A 27755-nucleotide genomic window follows, 5' to 3' on the forward strand; every position below is an offset into this window, starting at 1 on the left:
CAAATCCTATAACTTCACAAGGTAAATGTTTGGGTGGCCTTAAACAATTCAAAACTAGCTGGGCATGGTGGCTCATGCCTGTAATCCCAGCACTTGGGGAGGCCAAGGTGGGCAAATCACTTGAGGTCAGGAGTTCAAGACCAGCCTGGCCAACACAGTGAAACCCCGTGTCTACTAAAAATATAAAAATTAGCTGGGGGTGGTGGTGCATGCCTGTAATCCCTGTTACTCAGGAGGCTGAAGCAGGAGAATCGCTTGAACTTGGGAGGTGGAGGTTGCAATGAGCCAAGATCATGCCATTGCACTCCAGCCTGGGCAACAGTGCGAGTCTCCATCTCAAAAGAAAAAAATAAATAAACAAAAACTAGACATATAACTTTCCCCACTAGACCTACAGCTATTTTCTGTGCGTTCAGAATAGATCAGTAAGGAGCAAAACAGACAGCTGGGAAGGAACCCATTCCTGTATCCTGGTTGATTCTGGCATTTGGTGCCCGTACAGGCATACTGCAGCCCCTTCCCTGTCCAACCTGGCATCTACCACTACAGACAGGCTGAAGCTCTATCCTGGCTTCCCAACTTCTATGGTGATTTCCACTCTATGTATCACTTGACCAGCATCAATTCCCACTTTATATTAGATCTGCCTTTCTTCTGCATCTCACTCCTTAATCAGAGAGTAAATATAGAGGGTAAGGGTTGTGTCTTAACCCTTTTGTATCCACAGTTCCCTGCACATAGTAATTGCTCAATAAGTTTACTCATGAGACACACCCGTGCTTGTTCTAATAATTTGCTTCACATTCTGCCTTTTCCTGCCATTTTCTCTTTTGGCCTTTTACCACCAATTCTGGCTTCCTCAAAAGATAAGCAATGGCAGGAAGAAGAGATGAAGTGAAAATTATATCTTTTCTTTTTTTTTTGGAGATGGAGTCTTGCTCTGTCACCCAGGCTGGAGTGTAGTGGTGCCATCTCAGCTCACTGGAACCTGCCTCCCAGGTTCAAGCAATTCTCCTGCCTTAGCCTCCCAAGTAATTGGGATTACAGGTGTGCGCCACCATTCGTGGCTAATCTTTGTATTTTTTAGTAGACGCAGGGTTTCATAATGTTGACTGGGCTGGTCTTGAACTCCTGACTTCAAGTGATCCACCGTGTCCAGCCAAAAAATTGTATCTTTTCAATGGTCCTAGTTATTGGGCTAACGTGAACATGGCTGTCATGTATAAATGTTAAGAGAAGGCCAGGTGCGGTGGCTCACGCCTGTAATCCCAGCACTTTGGGAGGCCGAGACAGGCAGATCATGAGGTCAGGAGATCGAGACCATCCTGGCTAACATGGTGAGACCCTGTCTCTACTAAAAATACAAAAAACTAGCCGGGCGAGGTGGCGGGCGCCTGTAGTCCCAGCTACTCGGGAGGCTGAGGCAGAAGAATGGCGTGAACCCGGGAGGTGGAGCTTGCAGTGAGCCGAGATCGCGCCACTGCACTCCAGCCTGGGCGACAGAGCGAGACTCTGTCTCAAAAAAAAACAAAAAACCATATTAAGAGAGGCCCCCTCTGGTCTGATTAAGACTTGCTTGGACGTAGACACCATGAGCATCTGCCTGTTCTGCTTATGTCTGTCTTGGAGAAAAGCGAGGCATGAGTCTTGGTTACAGAAAACCAGGAATTAAAATTTGTAACGAAGGATTGTATGTTTATTTTTCCTTTTGGAGAAGAGAAATGTAGAAGAAAATTACAGGGCCAATTCTGTATGAGTCTCCTGGTGCCCGACTCCACACGTGAGACTGAGTCATCAGCCCAGGAGGAGGTGGCCTGCTCAGGCCATGCGGGCACTCACTGGCCACAGTCAGCCCGAGCTGAGTGGTTCACTGTGCCCTGTGATTTCTGGTTAGCCCCTGGATCAAGGGCCTATTCTGACTTGCAGCAAACTGGATCTAGGTTCCTGCCTCAGGAAATAAATGCCAGATTCAGTGTGGAGTCATCTGACCAAGGCTGGGAAAGAAGTCAGATGAGAGAGGCTCCTCTCGCCACGAGGTGGGTCAGCCACTGTGGCCATTAACGGCCCCAGCCCTGCTCCCCCTCCCAGGGAGAGGAGGATGAAGTAATGCAGCCTCATTGGTGGAGAAGATACACAGCCAGCTGGCCACTGGGCAGGTCTCACAATCTTTAACTTTGACTTTTAGAAACAGGAAGTCCATGTGCAGATTTGTTACACGGGTATATTGTGTGCCCCTGAGGTTTGGAAAACGAACGGATCCATCGCCCAGGTAGTGGGCATAGTACCCAATAGGTAGTATTTTTTCAACCCTTACCCGGCTTCCTCCCTCCCACCTCCTTGTATTCCCAGTGTCTCTTGTTCCCATTTTTATGACCATGTGTACCCAATGTTTAGCTCCCACTTATAAGTGAGAACATGTGGCATTTGGTTTTCTGTTTTCGCATTAGTTCCCTTAGGATAATGGTTTCCAGCTGCACTCGTGTGGCCGCAAAGGACATGATTTCCTTCTTTATCACGGCTGTGCAGTATTCCATGGTATATATGCACATTTTCTTTATCTAAGTCACCACTGATGGGCACTTGGGTTGATTCCATGTCTTTGCTATTGCAAATAATGTGGTAATGAGCATATGGGCGCAGTGTCATTAAACGATTTATTTTCCTTTGGTTATATACCCAGTAGTGGGATTGCTGGGTCAAATGCTGGTTGCATTTTCAGTTGAGAAATCTCCAAAGTGTGCCCCACAGTAGGTGAACTCATTTACATTCCCACCAACAGCCTCTATGTGTTCCCTTTACTCAACAGCCTTGCCAATGTTGGTTTTTTTATTTTTTATTTTTTTGGGGGGGACACAGTCTTGCTCTGTCACCTAGGCTGGAGTGCAGTGGCACAATCTCGACTCACTGCAACCTCCGCCTCCCGGGTTCAAGCGATTCTCGTGCCTCAGCCTCCTGAGTAGCTGGGATGACAGGCACCCGCCACCACGCCTGGCTAATTTTTTGTATTTTTAGTAGAGACGGGGTTTCATTGTGTTAGCCAGGATGATCTCAATCTCCTGACCCCGCGATCCACTCGCCTTGGCCTCCCAAAGTGCTGGGATTACAGGCGTCAGCCACTGCGCTGGGCTGTTTTTAACTTTTTTACTAAAGCTCTTCAAAATCTTTCAATGTCAGCTTGCTACCGAGGATCCTGCCACAGATCCAGGGAGCAATGCCCTTTCAACAGAGCCTTCACGCTCATTCTGCTACAGGCTACCCTAGCTCTCCTTAGACCTTCAGCGTAATTCTGTATCGACTGACCAGCTTTTCATGTAGTGCTGTGCTACATGCATGGGTCACTGTCAACCCCAATGTAGGAAATAAAATTATCAGCTACCCTTGAGTGAGGCCTGAACAAGATAACCAGCATCTCTGTGATCCTCACTTCTGGTCTCCCACTCCCTCTTTCATCCTCTCAACAACCCCTCGTGGGGCAGATACTACTGTCGTCGTTCTGGATTGGCATGGGAGGCACAGACAGGTAAAGTCACTTGGCCAAGGACATTAACGAGTCAGGTGTCAGGGCACACATTCGAACTCGAGCAGGTGTGTTTTCAGAGCCTTCACTTGGGCATCTCGTTTTATTTCCTCACATCTTTTCATGACATTTAGTGGTCGTCTTTTTCTCTTCTAAAATAGAGATAGGGTCCCGCCCTGCCACCCCGGCTAGAGTGCAGTGGTGCAGTCCTAGCTCACTGCAGCCTCAAATGCCTCAGCTCAAGGGATCTTCCTGCCTCAGCCTCCCAAGTAGCTAGGACTACAAGTGCACATGACCACACCCAGCTCATTCCTCCCTCCCTCCCTTCCTCCCTGCCTCCCTCCCCCTTCCTCCCTGCCTCCCTCCCCCTTCCTCCCTGCCTCCCTTCCTTTCTTCCTTCCTTCCTCCCTCCCTCCCTTCCTCCCTGCCTCCCTCCCCCTTCCTCCCTGCCTCCCTCCCCTTCCTCCCTGCCTCCTTCCTTTCTTCCTTCCTTCCTCCCTCCCTCCCTCCCTCCTTCCTCCCTGCCTCCCTCCTTTCTTCCTTCCTTCCTCCCTCCCCCTTCCTCCTGCCTTCCTCCCTGCCTCCTTCCTTTCTTCCTTCCTTCCTCCCTCCCCTTCCTCCCTGCCTTCCTCCCTGCCTCCCTTCCTTTCTTCCTTCCTTCCTCCCTCCCTCCCTTCCTCCCTCCCCCTTCCTCCCTCCTTCCTCCCTGCCTCCCTTCCTTTCTTCCTTCCTTCCTCCCTTCCTCCCTTCCTCCCTCCCCCTTCCTCCCTGCCTTCCTCCCTGCCTCCCTTCCTTTCTTCCTTCCTCCCTCCCTCCCTCCCTTCCTGTTTTGTAGAGACAGGGTCTTGCTATATCATCCAGGCTGGTCTTGAACTCCTAACCTCCAGCCATCCTCCTGCCTCAGCCTCCCAAAATGCTAGGATTACAGGTGTGAGCCACTATGGTTGGCCCATTTACTTATTTTCTTTATGCAAGAAACTATTCGCCCTTGGCACCTTTAGTTCTGTGTCCTCATCAAAACCTCGTGCCTCCTCCTTGAGATACTAAGTAGTGTCTGAGTTTTAAAGTTAATGGAAATGTTAACAATTTGAAAAAATATACAGAATTCAACTGAGAAGAGTGTTACATATTTTGGAAACTTTAAAATGTATGCACATAAAAAGAAATAAAATCTGCCAGCCGGGTGCAGTGGCTCACACCTGTAATCTCAGCACTTTGAGAGGCCGAGGTGGGCGGATCACCTGAGGTCAAGAGTTTGAGACCAGCCTGACCAACATGGCGAAATCCCATCTCGACTAAAAAAATACAAAAATTAGCTGGGCGTGGTGGTGTGTGCCTGTAACCTCAGCTAGTCGGGAGGCTGAGGCAGGAAAACCGCTTGAACCTGGGGGGCAGAAGTTGCAGTGAGCCAAGATCGCACCACTGCACTCCAGCCTGGGCTTTGTTGCCTCCGTCTCATTCATAAATAAATAAATAAATAAATAAAATCTGATCCATGCTACAACATGGATGAACTTGAGGACATTATGCTAAGTGCAACACTTCATCATGGAAGGAGGTATGACTCTACCTCTGCGAGGTGCCTAGAATGGGCAAATTCATGGAGATGAAGTAGAAAGGTGGTTGTCAGGGGCTGGGCAAACAGAGGAATAGGGAATTATGGGTTAATGGGGACAGAGTTTCAGTTTGGGATGATGAAAAACTTCTAGAAACAGATAGTGATAGTTACACAACATTGTGAATGTACTTAATGCCGCCCAGGTGCGGCGGCTCACACCTGTAATCCCAGCACTTTGGGAGGCTGAGGTGGGCAGATCACCCAAGGTCAGGAGTTCAAGACCAGCCTGGCTAATGTGGTGAAACCCCATCTCTACTAAAAATACTAAAAATTAGGCCAGGCACAGTGGCTCATGCCTGTAATCGCAGCACTTTGGGAGGCTGAGGCGGGCAGATCACCTGAGGTCAGGAGTTGGAGACCAGCCTGACCAACATGGAGAAATCCCATCTCTACTAAAAATACAAAATTGGCCAGGCATGGTGGCGCATGCCTGTAATCCTGGCTACTCAGGCAGCTGAGGCAGGAGAATCGCTTGAACCCGGGAGGTGGAGGTTGTGGTGAGTCAAGACCGCACCATTGCACTCCAGCCTGGGCAACAAGAGCGAAACTCTGTCAAAAAAAAAAAAAAAAAATTAGCTGGGCATGGTGTTGGGCACCTGTAATCCCAGCTACTTGAGAGGCTGAGGCAGGAGAACTGCTTGAACCCAGGAGGCAGAGATTGCAGTGACCCGAGATTGTGCCACTGCACTCCAGCCTGGGCGACAGAGAGAGACTCCATCTCAAACAAAAACAAAAACAAGCAGAGAGCCTCAGCATGGGCGAGGATTCAGCTGGGTATGTTTGGAGACCAGTGCTGGCTCAGACCAAGGTCACTTTTGTATCCAAGAGGCCATCTGTGCATGGGATCCCCACCCTTCCTCCCTCTGCAGCTCTGCAGTTTGGCCGGAGAGCCCCTAGAGGGCAGTCTGAGGAAACTGAGCTGGGACTGCTGGGACTTACTTTAAAGGCTGTTCCCTATGGATAGGAAGAAAAAGAGGCTGCAGAAAACTGGAAGTAAGTTCCCTGCACCACGGGAGATTTTGTCTCCTTTCTCGTCTCTCTAGATTTTATTTTTCTGATGACAAAAGTAACAAATGCCATAATTGTAAAGGTTTCACAAATACAGGAAAGAACTGAAAAGGAGACAGCAGATGCTAACACGCTGGGAAATTTCCTCCCATTCTCTGTTCTGTGCACAGCTGCAACAGCCCCCGAATAGCCACACCGCAGACCATCCCTCTGCCACGCGCCACTCTGCGTGCTGTGCAGCCACCCCAGCTCTTCTGCCTCCTCTGTGTTTTTCTTTTTTTTTTTTTTTTTTTTTTTTGAGACGGAGTCTTGCTCTGTCGCCCAGGCTGGAGTGCAGTGGCCAGATCTCAGCTCACTGCAAGCTCCGCCTCCCGGGTTCACGCTATTCTCCTGCCTCAGCCTCCCGAGTAGCTGGGACTACAGGCGCCCGCCACCTCGCCCGGCTAGTTTTTTGGATTTTTTAGTAGAGATGGGGTTTCACCGTGTTAGCCAGGATGGTCTCGATCTCCTGACCTCGTGATCCGCCCGTCTCGGCCTCCCAAAGTGCTGGGATTACAGGCTTGAGCCACCGCGCCCGGCCTCCTCTGTGTTTTTCTGAGGGCATTAGTTTAGCTGGTAAGATCTTTGTACCACAGGTGATTTTTGTCCCCTTACCCTTCTCCATTTGATTTTATTTTTCTTATTGTAAAAATCATAGATAACACTGGGCATGTAAAATGGTGCAGCTGCTTTAGAAAACGGTCTGGCAGCTCCTCAAATGGTTAAACCTAAAGTCACCCAACCCCTCCCCACCCCCCGCCAATTCCACTGCCAGGGATATACCCAGGAAAAAATGAAAACAGGTCCCTGCAAAATCTCACACACCAATGTTCATTGCAGCATTTGTCACCACTGCCAAACGGTGGCAACAACCCAAATGCCCATCAAATGATGAGAGGGTAAACACAATGTGGTCTATCCATACAATGGAATGCTCAGTCACAGAAAGGAATGAAATTCGGATACACACTGTAACATGGATGAGCCCTGGAAACACGAAAGAAGCCGGTTACACAGGGTCACACATATTATTCCGTTCCTAGGAAAGCCCAGCATAGACAAATCGATAGAGATGGGAGGTATACCAGTGGCTGCTTAGGGCTGGGGAAGGGGAAGTAGGGGTTAGGAGGGTAATAGCTCAAGAATACAGGATTTCTTTTTGACTGTAGTGATGGTTGCACAACTCTGTGAATATACTAAAACCACTGAATTGTAGGCCAGGTGCGGTGGCTCATGCCTGCACTCCCAGCACTTTGGAAGGCCAAGGCGGGCAGATCATCTGAAGTCAGAAGTTCAAGACCAGCCTGGCCAACATGGTGAAACCCCGTATCTACTAAAAATACAAAAATTAGCCAGGCATGGGGGCACATACCTGTAATCCCAGCTACTTGGGAGGCTGAGGCATGAGAATTGCTTGAACCCGGGAGGCAGAGATTGCAGTGAGTCAAGATTGCGCCACTGCACTCCAGTCAGAGGGATAGAGTGAGACTCTCTTTCCAAAAAAAAAAAAAACACTGAATTGTAGAATTTTTTTGTTTTTTAACAAGGTATTGCTCTTACCTAGTCTGGAGCACAGTGGTATGACACTGCAGCCTCAAACTCCCAGGCTTAAGCGATCCTCCCATCTCAGCCTCCTGAGAAGCTGGGACTACAGGCACATGCTACCACACCTGGTTAATTTTTTTAGTTTTTGTAGAGATGGGGTCTCACTATATTGCCCAGGCTGGTCTCAAACTCCTGGCTTCAATCATTTCTCCCACCTCGGCCTTTCAAAGTGCTGGGATTGCAGGCATGGGCCACCATATCTGGCCTGAATTGTACATTTTTAATGGATAAATTGAATAGAGTGTGCCTTATATCTCAATAAAGCTGTTAAAAAAAAATAAGTGCTCATGGCTAAGCACGGTGGCTCATGCCTGTAATCTCAGCACTTTGGGAGGCTGAGGCAAGTTGGTCATTTGAGGCCAGGAGTTCGAGACCAGCCTGGCCAACATGGTGAAACCCCGTGTCTACCAAAAACACAAAAATTAGCTAGGCATGGTAGCACACACCTGTAATCCCAGCTACTCAGGTGGCTGACGCATGAGAATGGCTCAGGAGGCAGAGGTTGCTGTGAGCCAAGATTGCACCACTGCATTCCAGCCTGGGCAACAGAGGGAGACTCTCTCGGAATAAGAATAGAATAAGAATAAGAAGTGCTCATAATTAAACATTTTAGGAAGTCCGGAAATGCATCTTAAAAGGGGGGAAAGTCTCCTATTATCCCCAAGGAGAGGGACAGAAGTCCTGATGACCGAGATACACAGCAAAGCAGGAGCTGCGAGCATGTTAAGGAAGGGAGGGAAGATCTTACCCAAGGGGAGATAACAGGAGTCTTCCCTGCCCAACTCACACCCCTGCATCTTCCTCTCTGCAATGACGTCCTCCCATCCACAGGCAAGGACACCACCTTCTCCCAGCAGTAAGTCTGTCTAGACCCTGGGACCCGTGAGAGTCTCTTCCTTTTGCACCTTCCAAGCATTCACTCACTATTCACAATTCACAATTCCCCATAAGCAAAATCTGTCTATTTTCTCTGCTTTCTTTTCCAGTCTCCCCAGTCGAAACATCTGTGTACTCCATGATGACAGGAGCCAAAGATCTCACTGTGGGAATCTTCCATTGTCCCTAACACAGGGCTGGGCACCTAAAAGGTGCCCACGAAGCACATGTTGATTTTTAGAAGGGAAAGAAAGTACATGTCACCTAAACCAGAAGAAAATCTCCCAACCATGGCTATTTGGATCCAGAGTGTGTGTGATGATGACAGTTGCCTTTTGGAACAAAATATAGTGCCAGGCTAGGGGACTTGTCTTGTCTCTTCTTTATCCCCATATATATATATATTTTTTTGTGACACAGGGTGTTGCTCTGTCACCCAGGCTGGAGTACAGTGGTGTGATCTCAGCTTGCTGCAATCTCTGCCTCCCGGGTTCAAATGATTCTCATGCCTCAGCCTCCTGAGTAGCTGGGACTACAGGCACATGCCACCACGCCCAGCTCATTTTTATATTTTTAGTACAGACAGGGTTTTACCATGTTGGCAAGGCTAGTCTCGAACTCCTGACCTCAAGCAGTCTGCCCGCCTCAGCCTCCCAAAGTGCTGGGATTATGGGCATGAGCCACTGCACCAGGCCTTGTTTATTCTTTTTTTCTTAAGTTTGTGATCAGACTCCTACTTCCTAAGGGAGGAGGGGAATACTGTTCCTTAACTGGCTGAGTCAGTGCCATGCTGGACTGTGGCTGCTGGCCACATGGCTGTTTACATTGAAACTAAAATTACTTGAAATGAAATACAATTTAAAATTCAGCTCCTCGGCTGCACGAGCCATATCTCAGGTGCTCACGAGCCACAGGGCTGGGGGCCGCTGGACTGGATGGTGCAGAGACCGTTTCCATCACTGCAGGAAGCTCTTTGAGCCCCGTGGTTCTCAAGCAGGGGCAACCTACCCCACCTACCCCACCTCCCCTGGGCACAGGCGGCAATGTCCAGAGACCCCGCAACTGGAGCGGGTGCTATGGCATGTAGAGGGTGGGGGCCAGGGATGCAGCTGAATATCCTATAATGTACAAGGTAGAGGCCCCCGCAACAAAGAACAGTCCATCCCCAAATGTTAATAGTGCTGTGATTCAGAATCCTGTCCTGGCCTCCTGTGGTTCAGCCTCGCTGGACAAGCGGGGAGGTGGTAGAAGGAAGTAAGGGGAAATCATTTTATTTAGGAATAAAAATACAGGCTGGGCACAGTGGCTCACACCTATAATCCCAGCACTTTAGGAGGCTGAGGTAGGAGGATTGCTTGAACCTCAGAGTTCAAGACCAGCCTGGGCAACACGGTGAGACTTATTCTTTACCAAAAAATAAAAAAATTAGCTGGGTGTGGTGGCACACACCCGTAGTCAATCCCAGCACTTTGGGAGGCTGAGGCGAAAGGATCACTTGACCCCAGGAGGTTGAGGCTGCAGTGAGTCCTGATTGCACTCCAGCCTGGGAAACAGAGCAAGACTTTCTCTCAAAAAAAAAAAAAAGTATAAACAAAGAGATGCAACAATTAACAAAATGTGCTGCATTCACACAATGATTCATCCCTAAGAAGTAAGGAAATTTGGGGCCATGTGCGGTGGCTCATGCCTGTAATCCCAGCACTTTGGGAGACTGAGGTGGGCAGATCAACTGAGGTCAGGAGTTCGAGACCAGCCTGGCCAACATGGTGAAACCCCATCTCTACTAAAAAAAAAAAAAAAAAAAAATCAGCCAGGTGTGGTGGCGCATGCCTATAATCCCAGTTACTCAGGAGGCTGAGGCAGAAGAATCAATCGAACCCAGGAGGCAGAGGCTGCAGTGAGTCTAGACCGTGCCACTGCACTCTAGTCTGGGCAATAGAGCGAGACTCTGTCTCAAAAAAAAAAAAAAAAGAGAGTAAGGAAATTCTGATATATGCTGTAATGTGAATGAACCTTGAAAACATGATGCTACTGAAATAAGCCAGATACAGAGGACAAATACTGCAGGGTTCCATCCATGTGAGGCCCCTGGAGCCGTCAAATCCACAGAGACAGAAAGTAAAATGGAGGTAAAATAGATGGTGGTGATGGTTGCACAACAGTGAATATATCTAATGCCACTGAAGTGTACACTTGAAAATGGTTGGCTGGGCGCGGTGGCTCACGCCTGTAATCCCACCACTTTGGGAGGCCCAGGCGGGTGGATCACCTGAGGTCAGGAGTTTGAGACCAGCCTGGCCAACATAGTAAAACCCCGTCTCTACTAAAAATACAAAAATTAACTGGGTGTGGTGGCATGTGCCTATAATCCCAGCTACTTGGGAGGCTGAGGCAGGAGAATCGCTTGAACCCAGGAGGCGGAGGTTGCAGTGAGCCAAGACTGCGCCACTGCACTCCAGCCTGGGCGACAGAGCGACACTCTGTCTCAAAAAGTAAGAAAAGAAAGAAAGAAAGAAGAGAAAGAGGGAGGGAGGAGGGAGGGAGGGAGGAGGGAGGGAGGGAGGGAGGGAGGGAGGGAGGAAGGGAGGAAGGAAGGAAGGAAGGAAAATGGTTAACATGGCTACATTTTGTTACGTATATTTTACCACAATAAAAAAAGGAGACAGATGAATGAATAAGTCAAACAGGTCTCGTGCACAGTATCAACAGACGTCACGCAAGCTTTCCGCCCTCCCGACGGCAGAAAGGGTTTCTCTGCCTTGCACGTCTCCAGCATCCTGCACACGCCTCCCTTTTAGGAGCAAAAGGCAAAAATGCTCACTTTTTTTGTCTACCAATCTCAGATTTCCTAGGAAATTGGCAGGTAGGTGAACATTCACTAGCATTCTCTGACAGGAAGTGGCCGAGAGGGCACCGTTCAGTGTCAGGGCTCCGTACCCTGCCTCACTGTTCCTTAGCTACTCCACCTCCCCACTCCTCAAGCCTGGGAAACGAGCCCTGGAAGGCGTCTAGGAACAGCCCCACTTCTGTGTGAGCCTCTGGCTGATGGCCCCCCTCATACACACCTGCAATGAGATATTCCTTCTTTCCTCCAACGTCCAGCGAGACCCCACACACTGCCGAGGAGGGGGCCGTGTAGATAAACTCTATATCCTTCTCAGGCCCTTTGAACATCTGGAAAGACAAGGAGGAGGACATGTAAGCAGAGGGAGGCCGCACAGTCGGGGAATTTCGTTCCCATCCAGAACATCCTGGGCGGCACAATCTGTATCCGGGGTATAGCCAGCACCAAAGAGGACCGGGAAGTGCAAATTGCATGGGTTAGAAAAGGACTGTTACAGCTGGGCTCAGGGCTCATGGCTGTAATCCCAGCACTTTGAGGGGCTGAGGTGGGCGGATTGCTTGAGGTCAGGAGTTTGAGACCAGCCTGGCCAATGTAGCAAAACCCCGTTTCTACTAAAAACACAAAAATTAGCTGAGCGTGGTGGCAAGCGCCTGAAATCCCAGCTACTTGGGAGGTTGAGGCAGGAGAATCCCTTGAACCCGCGAGGCGGAGGTTGCAGGGAGCTGAGATGGTGCCACTGCACTCCAGCCTGGGTGACAGAGTGAGACTCCATCTCAAAAAGAAAAAAAAAAAAAGAAAAGAAAAAGACTTTTTATAGCGAAGTCATTCTTTTTTTTTTTTTTGAGACGGAGTCTCGCTCTGTTGCCCAGGCTAGAGTGCTGTGGCCAGATCTCAGCTCACTGCAAGCCCCGCCTCCCGGGTTCACGCCATTCTCCTGCCTCAGCCTCCCGAGTAGCTGGGACTATAGGCGCCCGCCACCTCGCCCGGCTAATTTTTTATATTTTTTAGTAGAGACGGGGTTTCACCGTGTTAGCCAGGATGGTCTCGATCTCCTGACCTCGTGATCCGCCCGTCTCGGCCTCCCAAAGTGCTGGGATTACAGGCTTGAGCCACCGCGCCCGGCCGCGAAGTGATTCTTTAGAGTCAACTTTTAGTGTGGCAGATCATAGCAGGTGGGCACACGACTGTCATCTGGAGCGTGACATCCTCAGACAACACCTCTGTCCCCTCACCCCCCCGCCCCAATGAGGTCATTTCTGAATCTCTGGGGAGGGGCTTTTGTACCTCCACATGACTCTGGACCACCATGAAGGACCATGACTTTTGCATATTTCCAGGAATTTTTTATTTTTTTGAGATAGGGTCTCACTCTGTTGCCCAGGCTGGGGCTACACTTCAACTTCCCAGGCTCAAGTGATCCTCCCACCTCAGACTCCCGAGTAGCTGGGACTACAGGCGTGTGCCACCATACTCGGCTTTTTTTTTTTTTTTTTTTAATTAGTAGAGACGAGGTCTTGCTGTATCACCCAGGCTGGTCTCATACTCCCGAGCTCAAGCAATCCTCCTGCCTCGGCCTCCCAAAGTGCTGGGATTACAGGCATAAGCCACTCCGCCCAACCCATATTTCCAGGAATTTTGATCAAATATTGTCTACTTGATGGCAATGAGAGCCGAGAGGCACCTCAGGAATTAGGACATAACTCCATGGGACAGAGGAGTTTGCATTCTCAACACCTGATTTACTCACAGCCTTTCAGGAACACACCTGCTGCCCTCCGGTGAAGAATGGCATTTTCCCAGCACTCGGGGAGGCTGCTTTTTTATCCCCCTGAAGAGTTTCAGTAAGCACACCCAAATGGAACGGGAGCATGCCTGATGTCAGGACAAATGGTTTTTTGAGAGTGACACTCCAACTTGTACCAAGAAAGGTTATGTTGATGCTGTATTAAATGACCTCATTTGCCAAAAGGCTAAAAGCGTTTCCTTGGCACTGACAGTGGCCTTTTCACCACCCCTTTATGAGGTCGTAAGAGCAGATCCTCTTTCCTGCTTCATAAAGAAAGAGGCTCAGGCACTGACAGACTAGGTCATCCCCTTAAACTGACATAGATGTGATGATAAAGCATTCTGCTGACCTTCTGATAACACTGATTTTCAACTACTTTTTTTTTTTTTTTTGAAATGGAGTTTCGCTCTTATCGCCCAGGCTGGAGTACAGTGGCGTGATCTCAGCTAACTGCAACCTCTACCTCCTGGGTTCAAGTGATTCTCTTGCCTCAGCCTCCCAAGTAGCTGGGATCACAGGCGCTCACCACCATGCCCAGCTAATTTTTTTTTTTTTTTTTGAGATGGAGTCTTGCTCTGCTGCCCAGGCTGGAGTGCAGTGGAGCAATCTCAGCTCACTGCAAGCTTTGCCTCCCGGGTTCATGCCATTCTCCTGCCTCAGCCTCCTGGGTAGCTGGAACTACAGGTGCCCGCCACCATGCCTGGCTAATTTTTCTGTATTTTTAGGAGAGATGGGGTTTCACCATGTTAACCAGGATGGTCTTGATCTCCTGACCTGGTGATCCGCCTGTCTCGGACTCCCAAAGTGCTGGGATTACAGGCATGAGCCACTGTGCCCAGCCATGCCCAGCTAATTGTTGTATTTTTAGTAGAGATAGGGTTTCTCCATGTTGGTCAAGCTGGTCTTGAACTCCTGACTTCAGGTGATCCACCCGCCTTGGCCTACCAACGTGCTGGAAGTATAGGCGTGAGACACTGTGCCCGGCCTACTTTTTATTTTTAATAACAAAATTAAATATGGATGACTACAACTACTACCATATCACACGGCTGTCCCTCCACCTGTGACATGAATTTTCTTCTCTCTTACAGATCATATTAGTTACTATCAATGACAACAGTATCACCTCTCCTGCCCCAGGCCAGGCCCTGCCCTCACTGCCACATTTTTTTTTTTTTTTTTAATGCAGGGTCTCACTCTGTCACCCAGGCTGGAATACAGTGGTGAGATGTTGTCTCACTGCAGCCTCCACCTCCTGGGCTCAAGCAATTCTCCCACCTCAGCCTCCTGAGTAGCTGGAACCACAGGCGGGCGCTACCGTGCCTGGCTAGTTTTTTTGTACAGATGGATTTTCACCATGTTGCCCAGGCTGGTCTTGAACTCCTGAGCTCAAGTGATCCGCCCACCTCGGCCTCCCGAAGAGCTGGGATTACAGGCGTGAGCCGTGACGCCCAGACAGGTTTCTGAAGGAATTGAACTTGTGGGGAACATGTCATCTCCACACAACTTTTCAGGCATTCGAGGATGAAGGGAAATCGGATCTATTTGCAGCTTGATGACCGCATCCTCTGCTCTGCTCCACAGGTGGCCAGATCATGTTTCAGGGACCCAGGCTCTCTGCCCACCCCAACACCCCACAGCTGTGCCCACAGTGCTGCCCGGGACGCCGGCGGCCACTAATACCTTTATCTGCTTGATCTCATACTGGATCCTCTTGATTGGGTTGCCATAAATGTCGTTTCCAGAGTCCACCTCCTTCTCGCTGACCGCTTTGGCCCTGATCACTGCAAAACACAAGACACAGAGAGGTGAGGAGAGTTCCCCAAACATGCTCCTGGGGCTAAGGAGAGGGATAAGGTGTCCAGGCCTGCAGGAGGTGCTGGGGGGTTCCAGACAGCAGCAAGGTGCCAGGCGGGCAAGGGGCATGGTGATCCCAGCCCCCAGCACGGTGTCCCCCTCCTCCAAGCTGAGAGATGATGCCCAGCCTCCTCCTCCTTCCACAATTCTTCAACAAGAATCCCTTCTTTGTTGACAGGGCTCAAGCCAGAAGCCCAGAGTCCCTTGTGACCAGGGCGGTTTGTGTTAACAGTGGGAGGCAGTCATTGATTTGACTGAAGCTCATCTGTTGATATCATGCTTGAGTGCTTTTGGCTTTTTTCCCTTCTCTCCAGTGGGTACTCACTGGTGGCTGGGGCAAGCAGGTGCACCACTGAACTGACCCGCAATCCCACACATTCCGGGAAGGATGGGACATCTCCCCACCCTCTAGCCACTGCCTATTGCAAACAAGCTTTTCTGGGCCGAGGGCAAAGTGAGAGTTACCCACCTTAAAGGCGCCTTAAAAGTACCCGGCATATTTAGGTTTGGGGGTCTTACATCTGGAAAAGTCTGTCCAGCTGTTCTGACCTGGAAAATGTTCTATGAGTAATTTTTTTTTTTTTAGATGGAATCTCGCTCTGTTGCCCAGGCTGGAGTGCAGTGGCACAATTTTGGCTCACTGCAATCTCTGCCTCCCAGGTTCAAGTGATTCTCCTGCCTCAGCCTCTCCAGTAGCTGGGATTACAGGCGCTTGTCACCACATCTGGTTAATTTTTTTTTTTTTCAGACGGAGTCTCACTCTGTCGCCCAGGCTAGAGTGCAGTGGCATGATCTCGACTCACAGCAACCTCTACCTCTTGGGTTCAAGAGATTCTTCCGCCTCAGCTTCCCAAGTAACTCGGATTACAGGCAGCTGCCACCACACCCAGCTAATTTTTGTATTTTTAGTAGAGACAAGGTTTTGCCATGTTGACCAGGCTGATCTTGAGCTCCTGACCTCAGGTGATCCACCTGCCTCGGCCTCCCAAAGTGCTGGGATTATAGGTGTGAGCCACAGTGCCCAACCTTAAGTTTTGTATTTTTAGTAGAGACAGGGTTTCATCACGTTGGCCAGGCTGTTCTCAAACTCCTGACTTCAAATGATCCACCTGCCTCGGCCTCCCAAAGTGCTGGGATTACAGGCGTGAGCCACTGTGCCAGACCTGGGCGATTCTTTGCAGTAACACAGATTCTATCAGGGGCACAACAGGGGCAGGCTCAGAAAGTTTCACCCAAAGGAGACATCAGCAGGCACACTGGCAGACCCAAGGGACAGATGCCGAGGAAGGACAAACATAAGGAAAGAAGAGCCCAGCTAAGCCACAACCAAAGAGGAAGGAGATGAAGAAGAGGCAGGGCTGGGGCAATTCCAGAATATTCTGGAGCTGGAGGTTGCTGACAGGCCATGCAATGCAGGGCTTTCTCCTAGCAATTAAGCCAGGACTCTGTTCTGCTCCTGGTAACCTGAGGACAAGCAGATGGGTAATTCATGCGGTCACTCAGGCAGGGTTGGGTAGAACCCTCCCTTTTTTAATTTCAAGGTCATTAGTTGGTGACATGGTCTGTTTTAATGGCTTTAAAAGCTTTGCCCTCCCAAACTCAGCTATTCAGGGTCACTCTGGGTAAGTGCTATGTTAGGGTGGATATGAGCAAAACAGAGAGGAAAGGAGCAGACCACGCCAGGCTCCAGGCAGCCTCCCAGCCCCAGCCCCAGCCCCAGCCCCGGCCCCGGCCCACATGCTCAGCTCAAATCTCTTGGAACCCCTTAGGCAGGGCTGTCTCTTCCCACAGGGGCATGGAGGCCCACAGACTCCATCTGTGTCCACACCCTCGGGCCCCAGCAATGCTCTCTGGATCCCAGGCTCGCACCAGAGTCCCACGCCATAGCCCCACTGCCCAGCCTGGGCACAAACCCCATTCTTCTTTCATCTTCTGTTGGAGCTGAGTCACGACTGGCCAAGGCCACAGGTTCCTGTTTCCCAGGCTAAGCCAGGCCTCATCCTGAAAAGCCACATCTAGGAAATGTCTCCCAGCAGGACACACCAGAACAGAGGGCTTTGCCCTGACGGCCCCTATTTCCAGTGCCCTCCCAGCCATCCTCTCATCCACTGACACCAGCTGTCTTTTTATATGCACGTTCCTTTCTGCTCAAACATCATCCTTGGCTGCTCCCCGCCACTCCCCATAAAATATGAGAGCCTTTGCAACCTGAAGTCAGCCAGGGGACTCGGCTGCTGTGCCCAACACTCCCTACCCATGCTCCTGCTATTCTACCGTTCATAATACTCCCCAGCCCTGAACACGCCCAGGTGCATCCATACCTCTGAACAGGCAAGTTTCTTTCCTTTTTTTTTTTTTTTTTTTTTGAGACAGAGTCTTACTCTGTCACCCTCCAAGGCTGGAGTACAGTGGTGTGATCTCAGCTCACTGCAACCTCCGTCTCCCAGGTTCAAGTGACTCTCCTGCCTTAGCCTCCCAAGTAGCTGGGATTACAGGCATGCACCACCATGCCTGGCTAATTATCATATATATTTTTTTGAGACAGAGTTTCATTCTTGTCGCCCAGGCTGGAGTGTAATGGCTCGATCTCGGCTCACTGCAACCTCCGCCTCCCGGGTTCAAGCAATTCTCCTGCCTCAGCCTCCTGAGTAGCTGGGATTATAGGTACCTGCCACCTTGCCAGGCTTTTGTGTGTGTGTGTGTGTGTGTATTTTTAGTAGAGATGGGGTTTGGCATGTTAGCCAAGCTGGTCTTGAACTCCTGACCTCAAGTGATCCACCCACCTTGGCCTCCCAAAGTGCTGGGATTACAGGTGTGAGCCACCGTGCCCAGCCTGAACAGGTAAGTTTCTTCTGCCGCAAATGCCATCTCCCTCTCTCTGCCTGGAGAACTTCTCTTCATCCTTCAAGACCCAGCTAAAATAGCCCTTTTCTGTCTTCCTCTGGGAAATCCTGTCCTTCTGTAGCACTTGGTATATTCACCATCTCTTTTCCATCCTGCTGTCAATTCCTGCACACCTGTCTGCTCAGGGCCCTGGGAGGTCCTCACAGGTTGAGGCTAGATTCTGACTGCAGAACAGGTGGTGCTCCCTGTTTGCCAGATGGAGCTGAGATGATGCTGACAACTTTGGGCTGGTGGCCCAGGTGCGGTTTGTCCTCGGCTCTCTCGCTCCCTGCCTAATCTATATACCTTATGACAATGCTGCACCAAAAAACGTTTATGCAACTCGGTCAATGTGCCAGATGAACTTGGTCAAAGTTTGCTTTTCATGTAGCAGAGTCACCAGTTCAAAAGCAAACCAGGGCTGGGCACGGCAGCTCACTCCTATAATCCCAGCACTTCAGGAGGCCAAGGCAGGCAGATCACTTGAGGTCAAGAGTTGGAGACCAGCCTAGCCAACATGGTGAAACCCCATCTCTACTAAAAATACAAAAATCAGCCAGGTGTGGTGGCAGGTGCCTGTAATCCCAGCCACTTGGGAGGCTGAGGCAGGAGAATTGCTTGAACCCAGGAGGTGACAGTTGCAGTGAGCTGAAATCATGCCACCACATTCCAGCCCATGCAACAGAGTGAGATGCTGTCTTTAAAAAAAAAAAGAAGAAGAAGGCCGGGCGCGGTGGCTCACGCCTGTAATCCCAGCACTTTGGGAGGCCGAGGCGGGCGGATCACGAGGTCAGGAGATCGAGACCATCCTGGCGAACACGGTGAAACCCCGTCTCTACTAAAAATACAAAAAAATTAGCCGGGCATGGTGGCAGGCGCCTGTAGTCCCAGCCACTCAGGAGGCTGAAGCAGGAGAATGGCGTGAATTCAGAAGGCGGAGCTTGCAGTGAGCCGAGATCGTGCCACTGCACTCCAGCCTGGGTGACAGAGCGAGACTCCGTCTCAAAAAAAAAAAAAAGAAAAAGAAAAAAAGCAAACCAGCAGAATCCAAAGGAATCAACAGTTCCATAAGGAGTAGCAAGCCGGCCTTTACTACAGTCTACTGAATTCTGTATGTTATTTTGGAAATTTCTGGAGCTGCTTTTCTTTTTTTTGTTTTTTGTTTTTTTTAAGATGGAGTCTTGCTCTGTCATCAGGCTGGAGTGCAGTGGTGCAATCTTGGCCCACTGCAACCTCCAACTCCTGGGTTCAAGCAATTCTCCTGCCTCAGCCTCCCAAGTAGCTGGGATTACAGGCACGCACCACCATGCCTGGCTAATTTTTTGCATTTTTTTTAAGTAGAGACGGGGTTTTACCATGCTGGCCAGGCTGGTCTTGAACTCCTGGCCTCGTGATCCGCCCACCTCCCAATGTGCTGGGATTACAGGCGTGAGCCACAGTGCCTGGCCTTGGAGCTGCGTTTCAATGGTCCACTATGCTGCGCAACGCTTAACGTACAATAGGCACCCAATAAGCATGTCACTGGAGTTTAGAAAATAAGCGAAGATTACTTAAAAACGGCCAAAATGTTGCATCCTACCCTGGGCATTGAGGTTCACATGTTGTTCTCTTACAAAAATGCCTAAGGCTCCCAGGTGGCAGTTGGGCACTTGTCTGAAGGAGGCAGCAAGAGACAGAGATCTTGCATTCACCCCGGATGGCTGGGTGATCTTTGAGAAGTTCCTTGACTTCATTGAGCCACAGTTGTTCACACCTAAGACGGAGACGATGACAACAATGCTGACACTTCACGAATTCACGGTGATTGCTACAGGAGCTGGTGTGGAGCCTGCGGTGCCCGGGAACTCATGTGCGTATGGTTCAGGACCATGAGCATCACAGAGATAAGCAAGGTGAATTCTCCCACTCCCGTGGGTGAGGCATTGGGACGATGGCATCACGCCACTCAGGTACAGAGACCTCGTCCTGGTCAGCAGGTCACAGAGTCTCGATTTGTTGCAACTTCCCAATGTGCTAGCTTTGCCTGGGGGCTGCAGATGATACACTTCCCTCCTTTCAAGTGTCAGAAAAGAGGAGGCTGGTTGAATCAAGGGTCCAGGGTAGCCACGTAGAGTTAGGACTAGAAAGAGAGCTGGCGAGGAGGCCACCAGATGCCTGCAGGGAAGTGGGGGTGAGGGGCCTGGAGGAGCAGAGCCTGAGGATATCCCCATCTCCACTGGGCTGCTTTAGTCTGCCCCTGGGGAACAGAATTCCGATTCTTCAGGGTCTCTTTAAATTGGGGGTGGGCACCTCCTCCCCCACTTTACAAAATGAGAAATTACGTGAAAGAAGGAAAATGGGAATGAAGAGAGGCAAAGAAGGACCAGCTCCACAGCAACCTTCCCCAAAGCACCAGCCGCAGACACGAAGGAGAGGGGCCGGTTGACAGCTTTGATTAGTGCACACCGGTTGGCACAGCGGGATCTGCACCGCCGACCTACTCAGAGCAGCGGGTACCTGTTGGGGGTTGTTGCCCAGAGGCGACAGCAGGTGGTGAGAGGGTCCAGGGTGGATCCTGCATGCAGAAGGCCTGGCCTGGGAGGAGCATCCAATCCCGGCAAGGCGACAGACGATGGACAGGAACGCAGAGAAGGAGAGTTTCCAGCGGCCAGTGGTGGACAGAGGAGGAGGGAGACAGAGCTCTCCAGAACACATTTCCATGCCAATAGCAATGGTCCGCACTCTGGGCTCCAGGATGGACCACCAGGACTGTAGGGGAAAGAAGGCCACTCCAAAGGAGGGAGGGCCTCTCCGAGTCCAGACCATGTGAAGAACAGGGCTGGGGAAATCGAAGAGACATAAGGAATCTGGGAAGAAATGAAAATCATGGCACAGACACGTTTACTGAACACCTACTGGGTGCTGGGCCTGGTGTTAGGCACTGGGGCCGGGTAGGGGGGTGTCAGCTCATCTCCTGTCCATGCCCCGAAGAGGGGACTGCTCTGTTCCTCTGCCCCTTCCCCAAGGAGCCAGAGGCAAGCTGCGAGAGGGGGGAGTCTTTATAAAGATTCTCGTTCTAACTGCCCTGAGCCCCAAAACCACGGCCTCTCCCTGAGCGTCTCAGATTTCGTTTTTCCTTCTTTCCCTTCTGCTGTGAACACAACATCTGGGTTTGAGATCAAGGGTGATACACTGGCTGATGAATTCACTGCCAGATGCCGGCTACTGGAATGTACAACCGTCGGCTGAATTCAAAGCACACACAACCGCAGGGTCCCCACCCCCACCCCTCCGGCCCAGGACACCACATGATGTCACCTCCCCCCCTGCAAAAACAATCCCTCTCGCACCCGCCAGAGTGGAGACGGAAAAGAACTGGGTGGGCGGAAAACCAAGGTCGTGGCAGACGATCCAAAGAGGATGGGCTACGGTCAGACTTCGAGAATCACAACGGCCCCTGGAAAACCATGAGGCCGCACTGGCTGCTACTCTCGGACAGGAGCAGACAGTGAAGGCGGCTTACGGGAGAACCTGGTGTCACCAGCATGGGCCAGGGCCAAAGGCTGGCCTGAGGGGCGGCATCCTCCAGACTCCAGCCACACCAGCCCCAGGCAGAGATGCCAGGGCTTCTGTGGCACGGTCCTCTCTTGTTCTCTCTCCTTGGTGTCCCCTCTGCTGCCATCAACATGTGGGTCCTGCATCCTCATGTCCCCTTCACACACCCACCAACACCTTTCCAATCCTACTGTGTCCACAGAAGCACTATGGAAGTTCCCGCGGAAAATAAGAACAAGCTATGCCCACAACCGGGGGAGGGAGCCAGACCCCAAAAGGAAATTGCCTCAAAAGGCCGGGTGCAGTGGCTCACACTTGTAATCCCAGCACTTGGGAGGCCAAGGCGGGTGGGTTGCTTAAAGCTAGGAGTTCAAGACCAGCCTGAGTAACATAGCAATACCTCATCTGTTAAAAAACAAACAAAAAACAAACAAACAAAAACCACAAAAATTAGCTGGGCGTGGCGGCATATGACTATAGTTCCAGCTACTCAGAAGAATTGCATGAACCTAGACGTTCAAGGCTGCAGTAAACTATGAACGCACCACTGCGCCTTGGTCCTGGGTGACAGAAGGAGACCCTGCCTTTGAAAGAAAAAGAAAATTGCCTCTAAGAAATGCATTTATTCCACCCTCATTGAATTCTCTTTATTATCTTGCCAGGGCCCAAATGCTCGCTGGAGGAATCCCACGTGCTATATGTATAAATATACCATATAGAACATTTCCACTTAAGCCACTCTGCCGGGCCCCCAGGCCCAGGTTTGGGACAGGCAAACCAGTGGACATCAACACCCAACCTCTAGACCGCTCACAGCCTCTTCCCAGGGCGCTCCACACCCTGTAATAGCACAGCGCCCATCTTGGCTGAGGGACGCGCTCAGGCAGCAGCAGGTGGCCCACTGTCCCTCAAAGTCACCTGTCTGCCCAGACGAGGTGCAGGGATCCCTGGGACTTAGAAACACATTCGGCTGCTAAATACACAGTCAAAACCCAGCCCGATCATCTGCGCCTTGCGTGCGCGCTGACTTGGACTAGGAGGGTTTGCTCCGTATCACCAGAGGGCACTGGCCCTCCCAGCCGTCCACCCTCTTCTGCAGGCTCCAGCTTCCACCTGGGGAGGGGTGCCCACAGGACCCACACTGGCAGGAAAAGCGCCTCCCTCCCCTCTGTCCTGTTCTGCTCATGGCCCAGCAGAGAATGCCAAGGAGTCCCCACGCTCTGAACATTGGTCATTCCTGGGAGTCAGGTAGGGGCTTCAAACACGTGTCAAAGACCCTACTGGTCCAAATCACCAGTGGGTGGGGGGCATTCTGATGCTGCAGCTGGGTCAGAGTCAGCCTGGAGCACCCACAGTGGCAATGAAGACCAGTGGCCGCTGCATCCCAGGGGCCAGCCCTGGAGGACTCCACACTGCCTAGATGCAAATACAGTCTGCAGGCCGGAGCTGCCGACGTCTTCTGAGCGTCATTTGGTTCATTTGCCTCTGGGTGGAATTGCATGCCAATCATTTCAGAGGAATTATAAAAGAAACAATTCTCTCTCCCAGATGAAACCCAACCTCCACTTACTCCTGGGCAGGATCCAATGGCAGTTGCAGGTGGACTCAGCTCTGTTCATTTACTAGGGAAGGACTGTGATGTTCCATGCCTCCTGTCTAAACTCTCCAGAAAAGTGGGGTACCATGAGTGCCAACATCTGCACCCTCAAATCACACAGCTAGTAAAGCCCTTGCTAATGTTTGTAACTATAACTTGCGCTGCCATTCAGGGTGAGAGTCTCTTGTCCTTTTGGGTGGATGTGACGACACCACATGGCTGGTCAATCTGGCTGGAGCTGCTTTACCACTGACTTTTTTTTTTTTTTTTTTTGAGACGGAGTCTCGCTCTGTCGCCCAGGCTGAGTGCAGTGGCCAGATCTCAGCTCACTGCAAGCTCCACCTCCCGGGTTCCCGCCATTCTCCTGCCTCAGCCTCCGGAGTAGCTGGGACTACAGGCACCCGCCACCTCGCCCAGCTAGTTTTTTGTACTTTTTAGTAGAGACGGGGTTTCACCATATTAGCCAGGATGGTCTCGATCTCCTGACCTCGTGATCCGCCCGTCTCGGCCTCCCAAAGTGCTGGGATTACAGGCTTGAGCCACCGCGCCCGGCCTGACTTTTTTTTTTGAGATAGAGTTTCGCTCTTGTTGCCCAGGCTGGAGTGCAATGGCATGACCTCGCCTCACTGCAATCTCCGCCTCCTGGGTTCAAGCGATTCTCCTGCCTCAGCCTCCGGAGTAGCTGGGATTACAGGTGCCCACCAAAATGCCCAGCTAATTTTTTTTTTTTTTTGTATTTTTAGTAGAGACGGGGTTTCACCACGTTGGCCAGGCTGGTCTCGAACTCCTGACCTCACGTGATCCACCCACCTTGGCCTCCCAGAGTGCTAGGATTATAGGCATGAGCCATCTGGCCTGGCTTGACCATTTTGATTAATATGTCTAAAGCGCCAGTTGAGCGTGTACCAGGGCCCCTCTGCCCCAGCCGCCCCCAAGATCAGAGTCTGAAAAGGGAGGTGAAGCCCCTTTCCCCACTTCTGGTGTCTACACCCTCAGCTCGGGACAGATGTCCAGTAACACAGCTGTGGCCCTGCCCTGCGACTACTGTAATCAATGTGTGTATTTCTCATAGTCCTGCTCTCAGATCACTGTAGGATCCGTAAATGTTTGTGTGCACCTAATCTGGGATCATAGTAAAGACCACTTAGAAACATGGAAGTTCTCCATTCAGGCGGCACCTCCTTCTTCTAGCAGGATAGGGCTGACCTCGCCAGCTGGAGCGGCAGAAGTGGCCACAGACGCAGCCAGGGATGGCAGACGGTGATCCAGGAAGGGGCTGTGCTCACAAGGACCCCCAAATTTGCCCTAGTCCTCTAGGTTTGGAGGCTACGCCTCTTCCTACGGAAATGCATGGGGCGCAGGCGCACAGGGCAAGGCTGAGTAGCCAGGAAATGTCACAAGGGGTTGTGAGGTGACAGCGACGGTCAGCTGGTCCAGCTCACCTTCGGCTTCTGGCCTCAAGTGACACAGCCGGGGGCCCTCGGTGGACAGTCCGAGGGTCTCCCCGGAGCACTGGGCTCTGCCCTTCCTCGGCCCCTTCATGCCGGCCCCTTCTGGCCAGCGGTGTGTCAGACCTCCTCCCAGTTCACTCCTTTTAGGGAAATGAGCAGAAAAGCGGGCTGTGACTTGGTAATTAAAAACAGCCCTGTGGTGCTGGGCGGGACCCAGGCTCTTCCCGCCCTGCAGCTGCTGCAGAGGCCAGACCCACCCTCAGGTCCTCCAACCTCCTCGGTCCCCAGAAGCCAGCAATGGGGCCTTCTGGGGAGCAGGCAAGACCTCAGCAGAGGGGGCAGCATAGGAGCACACTGGGCACCTGTCCCCAGTGGAGGGTACAGACACCAGAAGTGAGGACACGGGGCACCACCTCCCTTTCCAGACTCTGACCTTGAGAGTTTGTGGGTGGCTGGGACAGAGGAGCCCCAGGTCCACCCTCAGTGGTGACTTGCAGCTCTGGAGCAGCGCAGGACCGTGACATCCAGGGTGAGGACAGAGGACTTGGCCCGCATGACTCAGGCCAGGGTGAGAAATGCCTGGAATGACAACTACTCAGAAAAGATGTTTTGTTGTGGGGGGTGGGGGGTGGGGGGTGGGGGGTGGGAGGGAGGGTTGGGCAGAGAGATAACAGGGCACACAACAGAGATCAGGGGACAGAAGCACAGCCTCAGCACTGGCCACACCACCTGCCAGCGGGCACCTGGGGGTGTTCCAGGCCTCGCCCTGCCAGGGAACGCTCCCTCCCCGGCTGCCCAAGGTTTTAGCGCATGTGAGCTGCTGGCCACTGAGTGCCCGTCTCCATGGAGACCAGCTCTCCCATCTCACTTCCTGCCCATTCGTTTTGGCTCCCCTTGGGGAACTCGAGTGAAACAGCATCTATCAGAGCACCTCAGCCACGCAGAGCTAAGCCGCACTCTCTGCCCAGCCTTCCTGCTGCCCTCCCCACCCCAGGGCCCTGCTCCCTCCTTCTGCAGCCCTGGGAGGACCTCCGGCCCACGTCCTGCTGCCCTCCCTTTCCCGGGTGGGCCAGCAGGTCTCATGCCAGAGCCTCTGGCTGGGCTCGGCCCTTCCCATTCACGTGCTGCTGAATCACTCGAAAAAAATGCACCGACCCTGGGAGGATTTGCTGAGAACAGGGCGGCTTTGTGGAGGGAAGTGCAGCTCTGCATTTTCTCCGCCAAGACCCACGGAAGAGCCAAGCTCAGCCCTGCAAACCCCCAGGCAGAGCCGGAGCAGGGACAGGAGCAGGACCGTGCAGGGCAGGAGGCAGAGGGAGCTTGGAGAAGCACCGAGGGAACCCCCACCCGTCCCTGCAATCCGCCCCCCAATAACGGCTGAGCAGGGGGCCAGGGTGACAGCTCTGTAGCCAGGGGCAGCAGCAGATTCTCTCCTCGTGCTGTTGCTGGGGGGCTGCAGCTTGCTGCATTTCTCAGGAGACAGAAACAGGGACATGAAGGCTGGAATCCCGGGGACCACACACCCAGGAGAGAATGAAAGCGGGGGGCTGGTGTCCCCACTCCCCTTTCCCTTCCTCCTCAGCACAGCCTCGAAAACAAGCCCCATGCTGAGCGGCCCCCAGCCTCCCTGAGCTTGTCCTGGGGGGTGTGCGTCTGTGTAGCCCCGTCTCCAGCTGTAGGATTCGGCCTGGGCTGTCACGGCAGTTCCAAGTGCAGGCTGCACCCCAGCCCTCTGCCCCGTGTCTTCTTGGAGGTCTCGATATAAGCTCCTTGCCATTTGTACTCATTGGAAGAACGACCGCAGGTCAGGGAGGGTGCTCTGCCCACCCTCCACTCTAAAAACCCCATATCCCTTTGTCTTACGTGTCTGAGATCCTGGTCACACAGGGCTTGGGGTGGAAGGGAGATTTGTGAGGAGAAAAGACGGATCCCCCAGGGCAGTTCCCAGTGTGGGGTCACATCCAAAATCCGACTGGCCAGCAGGTTGGGGGAGAGCAGGCCAGGAGGTGAACAGGTAGCACCTGCCAGACCCAGCCGGCCTCCCCCAGCCCATGGACAGCTGACCTCAGCAGCAAGCACAAGCAACGCTGCTGCTCCCCCTCCAAGCCTCACAGACAAACAGGGCAACCCACGCACCACTGCTCAGCCATGGGGGCCTTCCTGGGTCCCTGTGGTTTGGGGAGAAGAACCCACAAGGCAGGGAGCAAAGAAGAGCCCAGAGGACGAAGCTTCCAGCAAAAGCAGAGTGAGGCGGGAACACGGAAGCTGTTCCCCGAGGGTGGGAGCAGAAGCACCAAACCAAAGCAGAGCTCTAGAAGGTGCGAAGCGTTCAGAGCAGGAGAACTGTGCGGGGTGCCGGAAAGTGCTTTAGGAGGATGAAGCTGAACATGGCCACCACATCCGGGGTCCTCACCACTGCTGGCATGGCAGTGCTCTGTGGAAACCTCAGGAGCCCCACACCCTTCCGGGTGGCTCCATCCCTTATTTTACAGTCAAATGGAGGCTGGGCAAGGGCTGGGGTGTGAGTCCAGGGGGCACCCCTGAGCCCGCCAGCATAGCCCTATGAGGTACCTGGCACTTCGGGGAGGATTTAGGCTCACAAGGCAGGGGGCGGGCCCTGTGCACCTGTGTCCGGAATAGGGGCGGTGGGAAGAGAGATGCTGGAACCCGGGTGTGAGGGGCAGGAGGTGGAGGGCCAGGCCTTGGAGGAAGTGCAGAAACCTTAACACTCTCCCAGGTCACCAAGCTGTTGGCAAGTGGCAGAGCCAGGGCTCCAACCCCGGCAGTAGGGCTCTCACCAGCTCCTGGTGGAGGCATGGGATGGGGTGAGTCAGGGGAGGCTGGAGGCTGCCCCACGGGCCTTTCCACCACAGTCCAGCTGTGCCAAGGTGACCAAGAGGGGAGGGGAACACAGGTGCTGCCAGGCCCTGGGATGGAAAGTCACCCATGACATTTCCGTAAGAAACACTGGAAGGCCACGGTTTTGGGTGTGGGCGTCCTGGAGAGCTGTTTTAGTACCCACGCCAATGCCCCAGTTAAAGAACCAGCCCGTCCCCTTAGCCTTCTGCAGGACAGGTGGGAAAGGGCCGGGTGTCTGGTCCTGCTGCCATGGGACAGTGTAGGTGTGACCGTCCAGGCA

At 52.2% G+C, this 27755-nt stretch overlaps 1 protein-coding gene across 2 annotated transcripts in view; it reads right to left on the bottom strand.

Moving 5' to 3' along the window:
- TIMP2 (TIMP metallopeptidase inhibitor 2) overlaps positions 1–27755 on the bottom strand; it is a 74597-nt gene that overhangs the window by 7415 nt on the left and 39427 nt on the right. For both annotated transcript variants that reach the window (XM_033182450.1, XM_033182451.1), the window contains 2 exons: positions 14978–15078; positions 11729–11837 (listed from right to left, as the gene is read on the bottom strand). In XM_033182450.1, the coding sequence (XP_033038341.1) occupies positions 11729–11837; positions 14978–15078 (210 nt within the window). The remainder of the gene's footprint in view (positions 1–11728; positions 11838–14977; positions 15079–27755) is intronic.

The sequence above is a fragment of the Trachypithecus francoisi genome, unplaced genomic scaffold (assembly GCF_009764315.1).
Source record: "Trachypithecus francoisi isolate TF-2019V2 unplaced genomic scaffold, Tfra_2.0 Lachesis_group20, whole genome shotgun sequence".
In the NCBI taxonomy this organism is placed as follows: domain Eukaryota; kingdom Metazoa; phylum Chordata; class Mammalia; order Primates; family Cercopithecidae; genus Trachypithecus; species Trachypithecus francoisi.